This window comes from Lepidothrix coronata, unplaced genomic scaffold (genome assembly GCF_001604755.1).
Source record: "Lepidothrix coronata isolate B3197 unplaced genomic scaffold, Lepidothrix_coronata-1.0 Scaffold9, whole genome shotgun sequence".
Classification (NCBI taxonomy): Eukaryota; Metazoa; Chordata; class Aves; order Passeriformes; family Pipridae; genus Lepidothrix; species Lepidothrix coronata.
The window spans coordinates 6,100,877-6,122,598 of record NW_016690189.1 but is presented as its reverse complement, the minus strand read 5'-3'; the positions used below and the strand labels follow the sequence as shown (position 1 = coordinate 6,122,598).

The 21,722-nt window shown below is 35.5% G+C and overlaps 1 protein-coding gene across 2 annotated transcripts in view; it reads left to right on the top strand.

Moving 5' to 3' along the window:
• The window catches only part of POC1B (POC1 centriolar protein B), a 50,280-nt gene extending 30,094 nt beyond the window's left edge, over window positions 1–20,186 (top strand). Inside the window, exons 11-12 of one of the 2 annotated variants that reach the window (XM_017804438.1) lie at window positions 16,344–16,526; window positions 17,751–20,186. In XM_017804438.1, coding sequence (XP_017659927.1) covers window positions 16,344–16,526; window positions 17,751–17,852 — 285 coding nt within the window. In that variant the 3' untranslated portion in view covers window positions 17,853–20,186. Of the gene's footprint in view, window positions 1–16,343; window positions 16,527–17,750 lie in introns of those variants that run through there. The other variant, XM_017804439.1, reaches the window with a different exon arrangement.
• Window positions 20,187–21,722: the final 1,536 nt, after the last annotated feature.

The window sequence follows — 21,722 nt, the reverse complement described above, 5'->3', positions numbered from 1 at the left end:
GAGGAACTCAGAAGTGTTTGGTGCAGCAGAATAAAAATAAGAATTGTGCTTTTGTGTCTTTGCAAATGAATCTTTCTCTCTGTCCCATCTTGCTTTTAGACAGGCAATTTTTAGTGTTATCTTGGCTTACAGCACACTCTAGACAGACCTTTCTACTCTTTGCATGCTACACAGGTACAGTGTGTGGGACTGGTGGGGGAGGATAGGCTGCCTGCTCCCCACAACTGTGCAGCTGAACATGTTCAGCTGCTCTCAGGGAAGAGAAGTCTCCCATTCCTCCCAAAGGCTGCACCTAATCCATCTGGAACAACCATGAGGCAGTAGAGACAGCTCAGCTTTTTCTGTTGCCCAGCGAAGAGCCTTCCAAAGAAGGTATGGTGTATGTGAACAAAATGACTCATCTTCTGTCATAAGTGCCAAAAAGACAAAGTGTTTTGTATATTGAACAGTGAACTTCTAAACTTGCATTTTGAGCCACTGTAGAGGCACAGGCATTTTTAAAAAGATTTGTTTACTTAATCTTAAAAGCAATCTTTGATACCACTAACATCAAATAAAGCTTAAAGATCAAATACTTGAAGGTGAACTCAACATACGTAACAAAAGAGGAGTATGATCCAAATGGTCCTTGCATTTTGCAGTGATGCTATTCCAACACAGCATGTAATTGCTGGTTTACAAGGAGAGAGCAGGAAATATGTTGTGCCTCTACATAATTAACTAATAATACATATCCTGATGTTCCTTAATAGGCTTCATTATATTCTCTGAGTGAACTGGAGCTTGAGAGAAAGTCAAGTTTTCGTTGGAGACTGAATTCTGAATTTGGGCACTAGAGAGTGCAAGAATATTTCCTATACTATTTTTAGCCTGCTTTCCTGAGGAAATGTACCTTATGAGATTGTACTGGTTTTTTGTATGTCACTGTTCTGTCTCCCTAATAATTTTAGAATCAAATAGTTGGTGGATTGGTTTTTTAATGAACTTTGGAAATAAGCAGTTAGAATAATATATTATCGCTGTAACTTAAGAAAAAGCCAGTGGAATGTGATCCTGAATTCGGTGATACTGGAATAGGCATGGACTAGCTACTGGTGACCTGCCCTGTAAAAATGTCACAGCACATACGGAGACAGCTTAAGTTGCTATAGAACAGGAAGTGGAGGAGAGGGACCTAACAGGAAGATATTACACACACACACACACACACACAGTTTTTGTGAGGTAACTGCCTTTTCAGAGCTTGCAAAATTTTACTTCGTATAGGATCTTACTCATGGCAACAGTGCAGTACTTCAGGAATGCTTTTCAGATTGATCCATGTCTGTATATTGTTCTTTTAGTAAATTAGCACATTTCTGGAAACTAAAGAGATGGAAGTTTCAGGTATTATTTCTCTTTCAGTTTCCTGAGATACTTTATGTGTACATTCTGACCTTGTCTGCTCAAGCAGTGTTCTCCTCCGCTCCAACTGGAAATCTAAGCTGTATTCGTGGTTCTCACAGCTGATTCTGCGGCATGCAGAAAATGCCCGACAGCTATCAGCCCACACATCCAATAACAACTGGTTCCTTCCTCTTCCTGGGGAAGAGTAACATCCTCTGAGAAGAAGTGTCCCCTGAGGAATGCAGGAACAGCAACAAGCCTTTCACACAGGAAATTACTACTATAGCACTTGTAAAAAAGTGTTTCTGTCACTTGGATTGTCAGTCTGTAACAAGTTTCCTGCTGACCAAGATGATGATTTAGTACTGATCTAAATGCCATTTTTGAGTCATTTAGCATAATGGAAGTTAATGAAATCATTCAGTAGCTCTGTTACCCTGTAAGCACCTGTTTTAATTTTTTTTCATGCAGTAACACAAATTAAGTTTTGAACTTCTTAGTGTTCATGGGACTTTAATAATTCCAAGATTGCACATTTTGTATTACTAAGAAACAAGGTAATGCTTAGTTTAGTTCATAATGCATGACTTTTTTAGAGAAGGTTCAAGGTTTTATTTTTCTTTATAATAAAGAAATAAAGCATAATAAAACTGAGCTACAGATGAAGTATGTCAGAAAACAAGATATTAAAGCTAAACTACTGCCCTTGAATTATCCTTTGTTCTTAAATGCTGCTGGAGTCTAAGTTGAGCACAGCGTGCTTACAACTGTGTGGTAGAAATTTGACTATAAAATGAAATTTATATATATATAAAACCCATGTGTTATTCAAAATTGGTAATGCAAGTTTTTTACAAAAGCAAGCACTTTAATACTGGTTAAATATTTTCTTATTTTTTCCTAAATGACAATGCTTGAACAAGTGCTAGCAGATTCTGTTTATCACTTAGAGTACAGTAATATCTAAACCCAGAGGGTGCTTTCTGCCTAAAAGCTTGTTTGAGTGTTTTCCAAATATATCAGTTGTTCCAATACAACACATCTCTCTTTGAAGCCATGCTGCATTATTATCTAGTTTGCAGTAAGAAAGGTAGTTACTTGCTTGATGTGAGATAATGGAAACACTGAGTCAGATTCAAAAATTACATAGGACTGAGAGACTGAGACTTTTCAAATAAAATTCAGCAACAAGAGCAAAAATGTTCCTTCATCAGATAGGTGTTTGATATAGAAAAACTCTAGAAGTATCTTGGCTTGCATCTTCCATCAAAACACTTTTGGGGTCAGAAATTAAGTAGGACAATGCTAGAGTCATTTTAACTTAACAACTGTTTTTATTTGGTTAATTCCATCCAAGTCAATTCCCTGGTCTGCTCAGCTATCTGAACACAAATACTGCGCACAAAGGAAATAATGAGAAAAAATTATTTAGAGATTAAGGAGAAGATTAGCGCTGGCTGTAACCCGACTGAATTGGATGATGTCCATGGAGCCACGTATCCAACGTGGTTGTGCAGTAACACATACAGGTCCATTACAGGCTTGACACAGCTGAACATCATCTTTCTTAAGATGCAATGGAAAAAATACGAACAAATGAGGTGGTAGTAATGACTTCCTTTTGTTCAGGCAGTAGGTGTGTTGTATTCAGTTTTGAGTTTTTTCAGCCTAAGAGGATTCAGCTTGCTTTTTTCTGTCTGCATGGCTGTAACCTTAACAGCAGGTATCAGAGGCAGAGGCTGAATGGAGGCAGCTCCATTCTTTTGCTTGAATTAGAAGCATTGTAAAGTAAAAATTGAAAGTATATGACATCAGAGGAAAGCAAATGAGAAACAGCCTATGGTTAGTGATTAGGGTCTTCTGGAAGAGACACTGGATTCTATTGCCCTTATGCATTTTGCAATAAATAGTATTTGGGGGAAGAGAAAGAAGAGGAGCTCTCTGAGTGACACCATCAGTGAAGATACATGGCATTACTGTTCTGAAAAGCTGGTTGGTTGATTTGGATTTTGTTCTTTTTTTTCTCTGTATACCCTCACAGTATGGTACTCTGGTTGTAGCAGTTTGGGTTGGTGCGAAGAAGGGAGGTAGGGACAGAGAGATGCTATCTTCTGGCATGTTCTAGCTGCGTGGAGATTGTACTTTCTGAGCACCAAGATGCAAGTTCCACACTGCATGTCAGATACTTCACCCAAAGGCATAGCAGCACAACTCCAAGTTAACTATTGCGTATTATTTGTAAAGAAATACAAATCTTGCCATGGAGATTTAAAAGAATTACTTTATCCTTAACCAATTCTAAGATAAACCAATATCAAATGTTCCTCACTGAAAAGATTACTCTTCCAAGACATGTTTCATTCTTATAGGTGTTTCCTCATTTCTTACATAACTCATAGGACAGGAATTCGGTGTCCATACTTGCAATTTTTACTAGTGTAGTGGAACAGTTCAGTACTATTTGCTTAGTAGTTTCAGCTAGTTGCATGTAAGAAGATACTGTAACTCTTCACTCAATAACCTGATCACATCAAAGTTTTATCATTTTGCTCAGTTATGTATTATGTAATTGCAGATATTTTCAACACCTCTGCTTTTTATAGCGTGTTACTCTGTAGTGTCTTCTTCTCTGATGTCTTGTATGAGTACATCAGGTTGCATTTTGACAGCTGAATGAAGTCAGATTGCCAAGTAACCCTGACTGTGTCAGTGATTTTCAGGATGCCTTTTTGTGTTGCCTGTAAACTTGATTTTCCAGATTGCTGATATGTTTTCTATGGCACTAAAACAAGACCAGATATCAGTGGAATCACTAAAGCCAGCATAATTCTGCAGTTAGTTTCTGATTTAACTATTTTTAAAGAAACTACCTGGATAATTGACTTCATACTACATTAAAACGTAAAATGTGTTAACAAAATTATAGTGTGCATATTATGGATTTAAAAAAAAAAAAAAGGTACTTTTTTCAGGAACAGTTTGACTAAATATTTCACTAGAGGGGTCTTCAGTTTGACAGACAATTTCTTTTTATTTTTTTTTCCTCAAACCATACTGACTTGTTTGACATTAGGCCTTAAATACTTGCTATATGTGTCCCAAATCAACTTTTCAGGGTTTTTTCCCTGACACAGTTCTCAAGGTGACTGTGACCTGTGACCACACAATTATCCTGTTTATCCTTTCTGATTACTGATGGAATTTCAGCTTCCCCACTCCCCTGGTATTTTCTCCATTTTTACAGGGTGTATTAAAAATCAGTATCATTACCTGACTTGTTATTTCAAAGCCATTGAGTTCAAACTGCGTAATCCAGGATATAAAAGTATTTACATACAGTGTAAATTGTTTAATAGTATTTTTCTACAGTTGGAATAGAAAGTACTTTGCCAGAAATACAATTACAGCATTTATTATCTTCTGAAATGGAAGATAAAAATACTTCATTAACCACTGTAAAAAAATTATGCATATTTCTTTAATGCCTCTAGCTAATAAGTATGCCATTGTTGGAGCTTCTTTTGTTTCTGATATTTGTAAAGTACAAAAAATCCTTGAGTTATAGAAATTGTGTTTACCTTGCTTCCTATAAATCTGTTTCATAACTGACTGTAAGGTTTTATTTGAAACTTTTCTCTGACTTTGAAGTAATTATAAGTTCTGTTTTTCTCATGCAATCTCTGGTCTCCAATAGCATGCAAACTTATGCCCGAGCCTTTCTCCCCATGGCATTACTTACTGATTTCTCTCCTTTAGCCAGCAGTCTGTTCTCGGGGACCTTATGTGAAATCAGCTCCCTCTAGGATTTCTCTTCCTCCACCAGACCCTCTTACATCTGCAACAAGTTCAAAACCTGTGAGTGAGGTCTGGGGACAAGCAGACAAAAATGGTAGCCTCAGCATTGTTTCCTTAGGAAAGTGAGCTAAAATGTCCTTTTTATTGCTCCTAATTCTAAGGACTATAGAGTTTTTGCTAAGACCTTCAATTATCCAAACCAGCTGTGTTTCATCACTTCTAATTTATGGTCATTTGTATTATTCTGCCTTTTACAGTTGAAAAAGCAACAGTATATTTTATCTGTGAAGTCTCTAAATCCCCAACAGGAATTTGACATTTAGGACTGGAATGCCAGCTGTTGGTCTGGGATTATAGTGCCAACTGCTTCCATTTTACTGTCATTTTCACATCAAGTATGGAGTGCAGCACACCGTCAGGTTGTATATTCTTCTGTATCCCACTGAGTGTGGCATCTCCACATCTCGACTAGACCACTGCCTCTCACGACTGATACTGTACAGTTGATCATTTGTCATTTAGCTCTTCTATCCTGTTGCAAGCACAGTCAACCTTAGTCAAATGAATTGACAAAGGGGACGTAACAGTATGATATTCTGTTTTATAGGTCTTTTAGCATAGTTGGGTTTATATTTCTTACCTGTACCCTAGCGGATAGTTCTTAATGCAGTGTTTCATTAATGACTTCATTAAACTTTAGTGAAGTATTTATTATTTATATCCGTACATATCTTTCTTTCAATTCAGTTAAATCCCTTATCCAACCCTAACCCATGCAACGAAGCTCTTTAGAGAAACGTGCTTTTCTTTCCAACAAAGTTCCCTGTGGGAATGAGCACAGGGGAGCACAAGCATATTTTGTAATCTGAGGTGCCGTTCTTAGCAGGAGTATCTTATCTGTAAGCGTTACACGCTTAGCTTGATTGATCTCTAGAAAATACTTACATTAGTGTTGTCCATTATTATTATTATCAATTATTTTCCTTAAGATGCAGGGACGTAGAAGACTGAGAGAACCTTCTCTAGAGAGTTTTCACTAGAGTATGGGAAATAATACATCCTCTTGTATCTTGCATGGACACACAGTTCCATGGATTCTTGCTATCACTAGGCTGCTGCAATAAAATACCAAAGTAATCTTCCTTTCAGAAGTTTAAAAAGATCATAATATTAACAGGAATAAGGGAGTTTTTTCTAAGAACATAAAAGATGTAGAGAGACTGCAACTTTAAGAGGACTTCAGTTTGAAATTCATGGTGCATTTTAAGAATCTTAAAATTTCTGTTCTGTTGCTCAATAAAGCATCAGACCTCAGTGCCAAAGAAATGGCAAGCAGGAATAGAATAAAAGTTTCTTGTTTCTCTTTGTCCCAGTCTAACCAGAGGACTTTCCACAAGGTGGACATGTGGTAGTTTATTGAGATACAATGACATGAGCAAGTTCTACCCTTGTGCTTCAGCTCCAAGTTGTATATGTACTGTGGCTTTCAGTCCTGTCTGTGTAACACACTGATGCTCCTTGTTTGGTCTGCCGATGTGATTAGTCACGTTAACCGCTGTTCCTTGACATCAAAAAGAAATAGTTGACAATGCAGATTCGTTTGTTTTTTTGGTCAGGACTTTCATACAGCATTCATACATGAATATGCTGAATTATTAGACCTATATAAAGACAATTGATACTGAATGTTGTTTTAGATTGTGATGGTTTTGATCTGGATGTCACTAATACAAATAGAATTCCAAGACATGTTTTGTATGCTAGACCAATAGGAAGATAAGTTAAACAATGACTTAGTATATATATGCGTGTGTGTGTGTTGTCATATGTTTCCCATTTTGAATACATGGAGGATACTAACGTTAATCAATGTTTTGTGTGGCTGTTAAAAACAAACAAAAAAATGCCAAACACACCACAAGTACTAATAATGTAGCAGCAAACATAATTAAATATGGAATGTATGCAGAAGAGTTACATGGGTGTTACATCTGGAAGGATATATTACTAAAGTAATGCACTGTGACCAGTGAAATTTAGTATTTATCTTCAAGTGGTAAACCCTTTATTTAGTGTTTTCCATTTTCCTTATATATATATATATATATACACACACACAGTTTGTGAACTTTTCATATTGTAGGGGACAGAGCTGTAATTTATTACACACATGGAAAAAATTTACATATAAAAATAATATATAATCTTTTATGTATAGCCTTATATTCTAAGGAAATATTTCTTTATGTGTATATCCTTTTTTTACTGCCCTATGAGATGTTATGCTCTAATTTTTAAAAGTCATAAATTACATTATTATTTTCTGCTTTTCTACATTAAATGGAGAGATGTGGCAGTCCACAGTGAACCTTTTCTGCAGAACCTCTTCTGTGCAAGAGGTGCTGCACCTTGCTGAATGAAGGAGCAAGCATCGCTCTTGTTTGAGTCTTATGTCTGCCTGTACCTCAGCTTTTCTGGTCACATAAGTATCACTAAAGAGAATGGAACATGTAAGTGGAGTTTTCTCTTGTTTCAAGAAAGAGTAAAAAGGTGTGACAGCAATTGGATCTGGAACATGAAGTTTTGAATTGTTATGGACACTAGACCAGGTTGTTCTCCTTCAGCTGCGTTCATCAACTGCTGCTCTGCAGGTCAGTGGCAAAGGAGTTCTATAAGAATCATGAGGCAGGGCTTCCTCAAGTTGTTGGCCTTGTAACACTTTGCTGCTGAGAGAGGCAGGATTTTGTACTAGATTTCCCCACCACCACCTTCTTTTGGGTTGACAGGAATGAAAGCTGACTGCAAAATAACCAGTTGTATCACATCACTAACAATATGAAGATGTTCTCACATAAAAAACTAAGGAAAAAAGGGATTTTCTCCCAGCATAATTTGCAGAAATGAAGAACAAAGACCAACATTTTAGCTGACTACTTCTGTTATTTATCTATCTATCCATATTTATTTTAACAAAAGTCAACAGGATTGTAGATGAGATCACTGTGATATTAAGAGCATCTGTTGATGCAGAAATGGGAAGGTTTTATCCTTTCACTTGGCTAGAACATAATCTGTATAAACTAGGTTTTGTCTGTATTTGTGGACATTCATCATTAAAAATTAAATAATAATAGAAGAAATTCACCATGGGAGATGTTGTCAGTTCCAGAATAAGAGCTTGTTCAATGAGAATGGTGTAGATGCAAATTCCTCTTCGTCCCTGAGGATCAGATTCAGTGATCAAGACCTCTTCTACTAGTGTGTTCCTGTGAAATTTAAGAATACCAAACGTTCTTGAAATTGTAACTCTGAGTCAGCCACCGTCCCTGTCTTTCCTCCTGCCCTGACCACCCAAATTCAGGCAGAGCGGTGTTGCCATTTATCCCATGCTGACAGTCAGTCACCTCCAGTGGCTTGTTGATATTTGTCACTTGAGGTAAGAAGAAATTGGCTAAAATACAAGTATCAAATGTCAAGGGAGATTATAAATCTTTAGATCCTGGTAGCTTGAGCAATGAAACTCACTCTCTCAGCTGATCACAGAGAGATTTTTAGTTTGTTTTTTTTTTATATATATATAATTCTGATTTTAATGGACTGGCAGAATTACAGATCATATTCCTAAATCAGTAAGATGTTTGTTTTGGTTTCCTCAAAGTTCCAACTGTCACAGCGCAGCAGGGGGAGAAAGTTATGAACCATTTCAAAATAAAGCTATTATTGGCAACCTTAATGCTTTAACTGTAATTTTTATCGTTGTTGAATTCCTTATTTAATACAGCCAAGCAGAACCTATCTACCAGTCTTATGTGCCAACACATTTAGCATTTTAATTGGTGCTGAATAATGTGTGTATTTTGACTGAAGTTTGTAATAGAATGCTAATTAAAATAAATTATTTTTCAAGAGTGTAACAGGCATATCAGACCACTCTGAAGTTAACATTTCTTGGCTATTTGTATGCAATTCTCAAATTTCTCAGTTTCTGCAGTTCTCTAGTTTGATTCCTATCACAGTAAATTGTAAAACTCAACTGACTTAAGTACAAAGTTATGCTGATGCTATTAAAGCAATTTTTAAAAATCCCAGCTCTGAACTAAGATCAGCAGCACTGAGTATTGTTTTCACCTGGACAAATTGTACAGCTTGTCCAAACCTTCAGCATATTACTGATGCTGAGCACTGAAATAGCTTAGTGTAGACTTTTGCTACTTTATCCAGGTATTATATGAAGCCTGATAAAAGCGCATAAGTTTGACTTTTCAGTGAAAATTTTGAAGCTTCATTTTTTCCTTATGGGAGTTTTTTGTGACACTGTTATTACAGTATTTGATGTCCTCTTCAAACCTTCATCATCCCTTATAGGTGTAACACTTTATTAGCAAAAGCCTTGGTCAAATACTGAGTGTTTCCTGTATTACATAGAGTACTCTATTACATACTATTATGTAGTAAAATATTTTATTCATGGCTATAGTCACGGGATTTCAGTTCCAAGCTATGAAATATTGGGCTTCCTTTTATTATTTCCCTAATAGTAGCATCTGTCTCTTTGGCAAAGTCTTCAAGCAATTGTGCTGGTGTTGGGTTTAACTTTGGACTCCAATACGCTGGATTGCTAACTTAATTTCTAATACTTTTTATTCTTTGGTATTTTCTTGTAAATAATTTGAATTGGAGGAGATTGTTTGCTCCATAGAAGCAAAAGGAGTAAAAAACCAATGGTATTGTTACCAGGATAGCCACCTGGTCAAGTGGTATACTTGCCTGTTGTTAGCCGTCTCTGAAGGGAAGTCAAAGCTGCCAGATCACAGCTCACAGCATCCCCTAACAGGAGGTAGTCTAGATTTGTCTATGCAATAAACTTTTGTTATGTTGTTATGAAGTCCAAAAAAAAGAAAATTCATACTATAGCACTGAGGTTGTTATCCTGGCAGAAACCATTGGTACAGGCGCAGCTGTGCTGGCAGAAGGGAGTTTCTGTTAGCTTTGCCTATAACTTTGAAAGTAAATTGTGTGTAGGTACGTATATGAGTATATAGTTATGGATGGTTTGGCGAACAGCTCCTGTGTGCTTCTTCTACAGCAGAGGGCTCTGCTAATGTAGGACTTGTCAGTGCATGGAGGGAGGCTCTGCAGCACAGGCAGCTCTGGGCTGGGCCTACCCGGCATCAGCCTCCCACCTTTGTGAAGCACCAGACCCCTGGTCTGTGCAGACTGGAGTGCAGGGACTGCAGCCCTTCTCAGCTTTCTGCACAGCTTGGGAGAACATTACTCACATTGTTCAGTTCTTCTTGTCCTGGCAAGTGTCTTGTCTCTTCAGGATTTTGTCCTCAGTAGTTTTTTGTTCATCCTTATTGAGAGGTGGGATTTAAGACAGAAGTATGTTCCTTTAACTCTTATAATTTACATACAGCATAAGTTTTTCAAGGTTAATTTTGCCCCAACAGATTAACTATGAGACACTTATCTAGGAGAAATCAATTGCATATTATAAAGTATGTGATTTTGTTCTATTTTTTTCTTAGGAGTAAACATACCTTCAAGAATGAGAATTTCCTCCGGGTTTGTTGAACTTCATTGTAAATTCATTTGGAGTATGGATATACTAGGTGACTTTGCCAGGCATTTGAATGAGATAGATGAAGAGCTGTCCCTTATATATAATTGAAGACTGTACAATAAATTGTATTGTTACCAGGTATTGCTTCTTTGCAAAGTTCAGTTAGATTTATTTAGGTAGCGACTGGTCTAAAGACTCTAAATCAGTTTCTTAAGTGGGGGGAAGAGGACAGAAAAGAGTTATGAGCAAGCAATCCAGAAGAATGGCTGTCATTTCTCTGAGTAGATATGTTCCTGGTGAGGATGCTGTACCCTCCTTCACACTCTGAAGTTAACCCTGCCTCCTTCCTCCCGTGTAGTTGATGCCCTCTGTGAATCTCCACAATCTGCTACTTGAAGTATAGGGAGTTTGCCAACATGCTGGAAAAGTCCTAAGGTGGTGGGTTTTTTTTTTGTTGTTGTTGTTGTTTGTTTTTACTTCTGTTTTTATTTATTAACATTTGTAATATAAAATATAGCAAAATATTCTATTTGTAGTAGTAGAAAGGAGGCCTTGTCTGAATGGAGTTTTTAATTTTCTATTGTTACTTCATTTCTAGTAAGTGTTTCATTATGTTTCCAGCTTCTGTTACAAGTAGTCCTCCTGCCCTCCTTTAGCTTTTCCCTGTCCTAGAATGGGTAAGAAGTTCAAGAAGAGTGTGCAATATAATTTTTTATTAGGACTCTATATGGGTAAAAAGAAGCCATCACTTGAAACTTGTGCATTGAGTTCAGCTATAAGATGTTCCCTTGGATGTGTACACATGCAGTCCAAAGTAATTTGCCTAAATTAAAACTGGCTACTTTATTTTGTAATTGTAAGTAGTGGAAATGCTTCTTCATGTTATTTGTCCTTTGCTTTGCAAAGCTTCTTGCTGAGGCTGAAGATATACTGAAAGTAATTTATTACCTTACTTTGCTTTTTTTCCATAGGCTATATTGCTAATTTTTAGTGCCTGTAGTGCAAGAAATTTTATAATTTACAAAAGTGTTTGAATATGGTCTTCCTGAACTGTTAATTTAGAATTGACTTCCTGGCAGGGGATTCTTACCTTTGGCAATTGAACCTCCAATGATTTCTGTCTAGTTTGTGCCGTATGTTCATGACATGCTTTGGGTTGGGTCTTTTGTTTGTTTGTTTGTTTGGGTTTTGTTTTGTTTTGAATTATCAATTATTAATTTTTTGGTAGTATTGTTTGTTTTGTGGGGGGAAATCTTCAGTTTTTTCTAAAAGCTTAAACTGAGGCAAGGAAATATTATTGGTAGAAATTAACATCAATGAGCAAACTAAAAAGAGAAAATTACTTAGTTTTAAGTAAAGCTTATTACTGATGATCTGAGAGTTTAGAAAAAAAATTCAGAAATATTATTTATTTCTAACTGGATGCACTCAAATATTTGTGCACTTCAATGGGTTTTCATTAGGGAAATAGAAATATTTTCCATATTACTTGGAGCAAACAAGGGTTATTTTTGGTTCTTTTTCTGTGTTTTCTTGAAATGAATGGAATATGGAGAAAATTTTTTTGTTCTGTACTAGATTCTTTATATGTGGAATTGCAAAATAATAAGTGCATTGAATGTACTCTGTTTTACAGTGTTTTCTCAGACCATGAGCAGCACTCTGGGAAAAAACTGACATGAGAAAACCATGTAGCCAGGTTTCTCATTATACGTGTGAAAGAGCTGTTGTAAAGTGTGATATAATTTCTTTGCATAAAACTATCTGTTCAGGATTTCTTGAGATAAGCCTGTGGACAGAAGAGTTTATTATTTCATGCCATCACAGCAATGCTAAATCTAGTATAGAAATCCTGATAGAAATAAATAAATAAATCTGATTAATCAGACCATAACTGTAAGTGTATCAGGATTTCAGTCAATTTTGTACAGATAATAATATAAAAAACCCCATCAAAGTTAGCAACTAGTTTTCATTGTACTGTACTGGCCTTGTGGCCTCTATAAATTCAGTTAACGTCAGGCTGAATTTGTTGTTTTCAAGACTTGTAGTGCTATTCCCTTTTAGGTGAAAATGCCTGTTTTGCTAAAGATTACAGTCTAATAGTCTGGCTTGGTTTGTTGGCTGTGAGTTTGTATCCTGATACCGCTCCTGGTGGTCAGGTTCTAAACTGAAGGGTGTGCTACCTTCAGTGGTGCCTCATGGTATTTCCGAGTTAGATTGGATGTGATGCACTTACATTAAGTGCTTTAAATTTTTCAGTTTAGCTTAGGCATTCTTTTAAGAGCTGGAGAAGACTCAGGTGCATAAGATGTCACAAAAGACTTTTAATTAAGTGCAAAATTCCGTGTTACAAGTTCTGAAAGAGGACTACTCAAGCTAGAAATGCTTAGTAGAACTTTGTTTTAGATGCACCAAGTAGTTTATCTCTATTTTACTGCTTGAATGCAAAACTTCAATTAAAGTTTGCAAATAAATGATACCAGAACTACCTCATCAGGTAGCAGGAGCAGAAAGCCACAGTTGGCACATGGCAGGTTGTTGCTGTGCTGATTAATGTGCATGCAAGAGGAGAAGAAATGAAGAGTGCTGTCATCAGCTGAAACTACAGGGAAGTTTTCTTCAGTAGGGAACTGATGAAACAAATAGTGGTTTAACATATTTACTGTTAACCTAATAGACCAGAGACTCTGTTTTATGTGAGCCACTCATTGACTGAAAAAAATGATTTCTAAGCAATAGACATGATCTGTGAATAATTATGGCCTACAAAAACAACAATAAAACAAACAAACAAGCAAAAACAGAGAAAAAAACAAATCCCAAACAGTTAAATTTAGCATATCCACAGTGAAGCATTTTTGCTCGAGGGAAGGTTCACAAGAGGAGGAAAAAAGCAGTGATAATGATAGTACTATTACTTCTGAGAAACTTCCCATGATTTCTAATAACCAAAAGACACAGGAAATCAAGGTCTGGTAAGGTGGGAGACTGCTCTGTTATGCCTTTGCTCTTTGGTCTGTTTGAGCTTCATGCCCTACTTATGACTAATTGTTTGTGGTTGTTTTAATCACAGTATCAGAAATGTTTCAGTATTGGTAGACAAATGTACCATGTGTTCACAATTTAAAAGATTATTTTTAAAAAGTAGACCACGCCAGTTTTTGTGATTCATTTGGAAGCTTACCAATGTCACTTTTTCATATAAGCCCATCTTAATTATGAGATCATTTAGATATGCATTTGAAAGCTGTTGTCTGTATTTTCCAAATTTGTAGCTCTTACAAGATTGAAGACTGTTGATATCCAATTGAGTGACAGAGGCTTGTATTTTTTTTTTTCACTTGAGGGAATTTTTTATCTCTATAAATAAAACTGCTCAGGCATCTTTATGTAAATGGATGCAATTTACTCAGATTCTATTCTTAACCATCATGAAGCAAAGGGAGACTGGGATGCAGTGTTTATTTCTATCTGCTCTGTGAATGTTTCATGGGAAAACATTTGGGAACAGGCAGAGGTGATAAGGTTATGTGTAAGGATTTTTCACAAATTGATCAAGTACCACCCACAGAGTTTTGGCTATTTTGCTTGACAGAAAACAAAGATGAGCAATTATGACTTGCTGTTTGTGACATCATTTATAAGCTAAATTTAATTTTCTGCTGAACATCCGCTGGTAATGTCATGGTAATGACTTCCTATTGATTTATTAAATCTGTTCCTTCTCCTTATTTGTAACTTGCATAAAGTTGCCCAAATGTGATTTCATGTTATTACTAACGGGCTGTGAATGGAAACACTGTGCACATTTTAATTTTCTTCTTAGCTTTGCTCAGAAGTAACAGTTTAAAATTGATTGCCTTATAAAAATTTATTCTCTCAAAATAAGCTATAGCTCTGATGTCTCTCAGAATAGTTTATTTTTTTGAATTATGAGACTTTTTACTACATTGCTGGCAACCTATAGAATTGTTGTTTATAAATTGTATTCAGAGTATTTAAAGTCCTTTAGAAAGGGGGTATTTGAAGGAAAGGCAAAATCTAGTTCTTGAAACACTTCATGTGAATAGGCTGTGGGTAGAAAAAACTTTCTATAAATAGAACTTTTTAAAAATAAAATATTATGCTGAATGAAAGTGTTGGACGTGAACTGATTGGTATCCAAAAGTAAAGGAAGTCTGTTTGGACACAAGTTAGATAAGTTGAAAATTTGAAGTGGTCTCATTTCATTTCCCTCTTACAAATTTTGAAAGTTTAGAATTCAGTTCATTATTTGCTTGTCTGTGTTTGATACTTTGAGTTTTGACAAACATCAAGGTCTTTGCCTTACTTCTGTAAGTATTTTCATGTTGCATACTGCTCATAAGTCTTTGAGAATGTAACAGAAGAATCTCAAGAAGACTTTTACAAGAAGACTTTTCTACTACTCTGACTTGCAATGTTAGTGGCAGTTTACCAAGATACAAAGCATTCTTTCACAGCCTATTTGTCCAATACATTGAATTTTTGATCAATTTTACTGTAAGAAAAAAGTGTTTGGTGAGATTTTTACTAGCTTAGCATTTACTCTATTTTCTGAATTGACAGCTTTCCTCCTTGTCAAAGTGATGGCTGCAGTTTGGATCTGTTGAGGGAAGCCCAAAGTGATGAGGGAAGAAGCATTTAAAAGATTTCTTTTGTAAATGTGGATATTTGTAATATAATTAGAAATAAATATTAACTACCTCAATTTACTTCAGTGTAAAAATAAACTAAAATTATCTGAAGGTAGAAGAAGTTTTCGAAGAAGTCTCAGAAAGTCATTAATAAATCAAGTAAAGTTGTTGTGAGGGAGCTTCTAATGAATTAGTGATGATTTAATCTTTTATGACTCAAAAATGCCGTTAAGAACTTCAAGGCACAGACAAAACCAAAGTGATTGGAAAGTTCATGCTCTCTCACCCTGGAGTAATGTTTATACATCAAAGTTATTTCTCTTAACTTTACATTGTGTAGGTCTTTTCTGTTGTTTCCTTCTCCCATTTTCTGAAGGAATCAGTTTCTCAACAAGTAATGTCACTGAATAAACAACTAAAAACTACCTTTTATGCTGAAGTAAGAGGTTAATTCATACTAAACAAAGGTTTCATACTATGAAGTTGGAAGGAACCCTTTTGATCTTCTAATCACATATGAATTTTTCATCCATATGACTGCTCTGAGTGAATTCCTTTGTCAACCTGAGCTATCTTTTTGAAGAAGACACCCCTCAGCAATTATATTAATTTGAGCTTTAATTCAAACTCTAGTGGTATAGCATGTAGTTCCTCAATCATATGTACCTGAAATATGTACCTAAAGACTGCTGAAATTAACCTTATTGCCTCATCCATCACAGCTGGAATTCTCTCTTAGGTCAGAGCAAATTGAAGTGTTATGAATTGGACCTCGTACAAAAAGCAAATCTGAAGGCCCTTGTGTGTGTGCATATATGTGTAAATAGATGTTTGTTTTTTTTTAAATTAAAACCCAGACTTTTCTACCTATCTTATTGGATGATTCTACTTAAATGAGGATAAAGCCAACTGAATCTTCAAATGGTGTTTCTGTATTAAAGGGTGATGGCAAAACTGAAGCGCTGCACCGGCCCCCTGCTTCAGTCTTGGCAAGAAATTCAAAAAGGAAATCAGAGAATGAGAGCAGATCAGCTGTACATAATGAAGACAAGCAAACAGGCATCTCCCCCTCCCTGGACAGTGCTTTGGAGCACATTGTGGGACAGCTGGATGTGTTAACTCTAGTAAGTATGCAATAACGGGTAACACTTGCAGTGGAAAATGACAACGCTGTCAATGGGCAAAAAGCCCCAGGAACTATCTTAATAAATCAGAACAGTAAAGGCTGTGAGGTTATTTTGAACAGTTGTATAGTCAAGTGACTGTTTTGGTGTTTTCCTTTCAGCAAATATTGATCGCATGTATTGTGTTTGCTAAAGTGAAAGCTTCCTGATACAGAATCATAAAGATTGTTGCACTTTTAACTCTGGAGGGACAGAATCACTATTTTTCAGTAGTGAAATCTAGCATAGATTTGTCAGAAGCCAGTTGTTTAGCAGACATTGTCGGATTCCAACCTGAACAATCATGTACTAGCAGGGGATGAACAAAGTAAATTACCAATGTACCATTAAATCCCTTTTCAAATGTAGTGCTCAAGGTGTTGGCTTAGGTAGGAATCTAAGCAGTGGAATAATTCCTAGTGTCAGTGAAACTGCACAAATACTAGTCTCAGTGACTCTGAGTCACTTGTTTGCAAATGCTCAATACTTTTTAGTAATGACAGATTTAGTCAGCCCATGTTTTAAGATACTACTCTGTAGTCCGTAATATATTAACATTAAGCCAACTAAAAAGGGAGCAGCTAAGAGTTTTTTTTTTGTTCTGTGTTCTTTTGCAATACATATGTTAATTGAAAAAATAGGTTTTTGGAAGTATGGAGTCAAGTCATCAGTTGAAATTTATTTGTGTGCTAAATTGGATTAAAAAGGAACTGCCAGCCCGCGTCCAAAAAACTACCTTTTCTGATGAAGATAGTCTCTTAGAGAATGCCTTTTAATAGTATATTTTTTCTCACTTCCTTTTTTTGGGGATGCCTTAAAAGTTTCTGTTAGGTTTTTGGAAAAAATCATTTGAGGTCATCAGTGATGACTGTTTTTCTACTGAAATATGGATGCAACTTTTACATAGTATTTCAGAGTAATTTATATTATGCATGTATGTATTTCTCTCTCTCAGAGAAAATATTTTGTGAAAACAATTAGAAACCTTTAGACAATCTCCGTGGATACGAAGCCATAATTTTTAAATACAGTTATAAATAGTGGAATAGCTAAGGAGAAGCCATTTTATGATTTTTTTTTCCCTACTGAGTTAAAGTTACTTTTCTTATGTTATTATGTTGCACACTTTTATAATACTGTGTGAGTAATAGAAAACCAGTTGAAATTACTGTCCTCTTCATGCAGACAGTTTCAGTCTTGGAACACCGTCTGACTTCAGCTGAAGATAAATTGAAAGAATGCTTAGAAGATCAGCAAGTATTACTTCAGGGAAGACAGGACAAATAAAAGCTGAAAATTAACTATATTGGTGAATATGTTTCTGCATTGGATTTTCCTATAAGCAAAAACATCAAATCAATGTAATAAAAACTGAAGAAATTAAAAAAAGAAAATTTTAAACAGTCGTGGCAAGCAGATATTCTGCTTATATATTTAATGAAGTGTAGCACAATCAAAATGTAATATTTTCTAAAATCATTTCCATTGACTGTTACAGGACTCTTATTTCAACCTAACAAGATCTTTGAATATAACTAAGCCACTAACTAGATATTTCTAGATGAATAGCAGTTGTTATGGAAGTCCACTATGCAGGTTTTTAAACTTGGGCGAGGATTGTAAAAATAATGTTCTTTGTGCTAAGGCAACATTACTTGAACACCTAAATTAAATAAGACCTAACTCAAAAAATGCCAGAGGTTTTCTTTGTCCTGTTACATACTCTCAAGTATTTCACAAAAAAATAGTGAGTTATTCTGTATCTTCTAAACNCATTTTAGTAATGATTGCAAGAAGAGGTAGTATGAAAACTTCTAGTCACAAATATGAAAATTCAGTCACTTAAACTCTGAAGCATCTGTGTGAATTCAGCTGCAAAACTGATGCATTCTGCTTATCTCATTCCCATCAAAAGTAATTTTTCGTATTTAGAAAAATCAAAATCAACTTCATACTTCTGAAGAATCTATTTGAATCATACACAAAATCATAAAAAATCTAGGTCATAACCACAATAGATTCTTGCCCTACAAGAAAGTCCACATATGCTCAAGATTTGCATGCTATGAGTGTCCCCCATCAGGTAATGCATTATGAACGCAGATATAAGTCAGGAAAGACTTCTCAGTGTATGTTGATTTGGGTTTTATTTCTAATAAAAATGCAAATCTTAGATGATTCTAGGTTTATTTTTTAATGGAAAACATCTAATTTTCTTATGTCTATGTATTATTTTTTTAAATGGCAACTGCAGAACACGTGTTGTAAATCCGTAGTCAAAACTAGGTAGTCATCCAATTTCTGCACCTTCACATGTACGTTGAAAAATGGGACAGTTTAAATGGGGGGAATATTTTAATCCAATTCTGCAACTGACTGTTTATAGATAAAGCTCATTTCCCAGGCTGAACCTCATTAACATCAATGGAGTTCAGCTTAGGTACAGAAGCTCCCTGTGCAAATACTATTGCAGTTCACACCACAGAAATGTGCAGTCAATTTTTCTTGTATAACTTTTCATTTTTTTTCTTAGTAACCACCTTCAGATAGCCGGACATCACCTCACTTTCTTGGTAAACTCTGAATTTTACCAACAGGTGCTACGTATTTTCAGCTCAGTCATAAGTACTACTGTTTATGGCAAACAAGCAGTTTCTTATAAAAATTTTGGGTGCAATTATTTTTATGCAGCATTCTAGCCACAGATTATTTGGGAAAGAGTGATCTTATATATTTCAGCCTGACTTTTGATTATGCAATTGTTTATAATACTGTATAACACACAGTTATGTAAATGCTGTCTTTTAGATCAAATGTACTTTGCATTTTGCATTTGCAAATACTCTCGTAGTCTTTTCCTGTTCTTGTCTCCATTAGAAGACACAAAACCATGTAGCTATTAAATTCTTTTGCTTGTTTCTTTTTCTTTCTTAGTGGACTATGTATATGTTTTAAATCTGTAGAGGTTTTTTTTAAGGTTTTTCAGGATTATTTATCAACCAGATTTGGATATTTGTTTTACTTCTGTATTTTTTAATAAAATCTCTGCTGAAATTTTCTTTTCTGCCTTAGCTCCTATCACTGTTCTTTCTTCCTTTTCAGTACCTGGAATGTTCTCTGGAGCATTCGGTACCTGAATGTTCTCGGGAGCATTCACTACTTAATCCAGTTTATTCCTCTGCTGTTTGTGAATCTGGTGAACTAACATAACAGTTTGAAATTAAGACATATTCTTGTCATTCTATCGGACAATCTGTTGATTTTGGAACTCAACGTGCATGACACTTGTGATTTGTGTATAACTAGTCATGGTTGGTTGAGAACAGGACAGATATATTTTCCTCAAGCTATGATGGCTCTCCTAAAATACAGCCACAAACAGCAAACATGACGTTTCTTTTAAAGAAACACTGATGTGGGCTAGTTACCTTGTTCTCTTGATCCATATAATTTCAAATAAAGTTACAGAATAGAAAAGCTTCCTTTAAAAGCACCTGAAGAGGCTGGTTGAACTCTCAGAAGCACTTACTCTGGGGTTTGTACTCTGTCAAATAACTGGTGACTTGACTATATCATTCTAATCTATTGACTAATTTGAATTATAAAACCAGAAGAAAATGACTGCTATTTAGCCTTGGTTGTTCTTTTGCCTCATGGGGAAAAATAATTTCATGGGTCTATAAATTATGAAAATTATATATGTATATTGTATAGATACAATACACTGTATTGTATCTATGTCTGCAGTGAAGTACTGAGAACCCATGTGTATTCTAAACAAGCTGAACCATGTACCTGATGTAGTACAGCTTTCTTGAAACTTAAATTATGCCTCTGATAGTAAATGTAAATAGGCCACACTTGGAGAAAGACTGCTTCTAGCATTCAGGCCAGCTACTGCAGAAATGGCTCAATTACTTATTAAAAAGAATAACCACCCGTGTGTGAATGATCCCCAAGGTTTGTGTGGTGAGAGAGAGAAGGTGGCAGCAAGAATAACCTCTCCTGCCATCCTTGCTGGGAGACTGTCTCTGGAGGAACCCAACTTCAAATTCCTTTAGTGTCAAAGCACTGTGCAGTAACTCAGCAACTCTTTGCAATGCACTTCTGCAGACATTTTGAACCAAAAATGCTCTTCCAAATTGAAAGAAATTACGCCAGTTATTACGGTGTCTTAAATTTTATTTGTAATTCCCATCAAAATTTAGTGGAGTTTAATGGAATTTTTTCTTGGCTATTGCATAAATTATGATGTTGAGGCAATAAAGGTATTTTTCTCAGTTTTTCATTTTGGATGGCAATAGGTATTTCCTTTGTAAGCACATTTAGAGGTTCCTAAGTATAACTGTGGGGGTGAACACCAAATGGCAAAATGTTACAATGCTATACCTTAAGGCATTTCACTTTTTCTTTTGATCTGAATATAATTTCTCAAATAACGGGAAAATCAGACAGAGACATCAGTTATGCCAATAATCCATTGTGCTTTATGGACCAACCTGACAACTCAAACTGTATTCTGGGTTTTCTTTATTATTATTTTTTTTGGAGGTTGTTTAATTTCTTAATTGACTTTTTTTTTTTTAAACACACCACTACATTCTCCACAAATCTTCACTATTCAGTATTCACTTTTTACTATTGTTGACATATTTTTTATAAACTTAGGGTTTTGGAAAACCAGTTCCTGGACGTGAATGTATCTGAACAACTCCCTTGTCTTTGGGGGATTGTTGTTTCTTGCTTTTACAGGTGTAATATAATAGCTCATTGTTTCATTATCACCTTTATGGTGAGAAACTTAACCTGTAGTTTTGAATTTTGATTAAATTAATTTCAGGGAGGAAAAATTGTGGTAGAATAGGTTCTCACTGCCATTTTTTTATGTCCTGAGCAGATCTGTGTAGCATGAGGAATTTGAAACATACCACTTCCCATCTTTATTTATATTTATTTAAATAAATAAATATGCAGTCATATTTTTAGGGTAAACAATGTTCTTTTTTCTTTCTAGAAGTCTTATTACAGTGTTGCTGAATTATTTTCATTGCCATTTCATAGCATATGATCACTTGATTTTTCTGTTGAATACGCAGCTGGGACATGACTATTTCCTGGGACATAGCTTTATGTAACCTGTTTACCTTGTAAGACTTG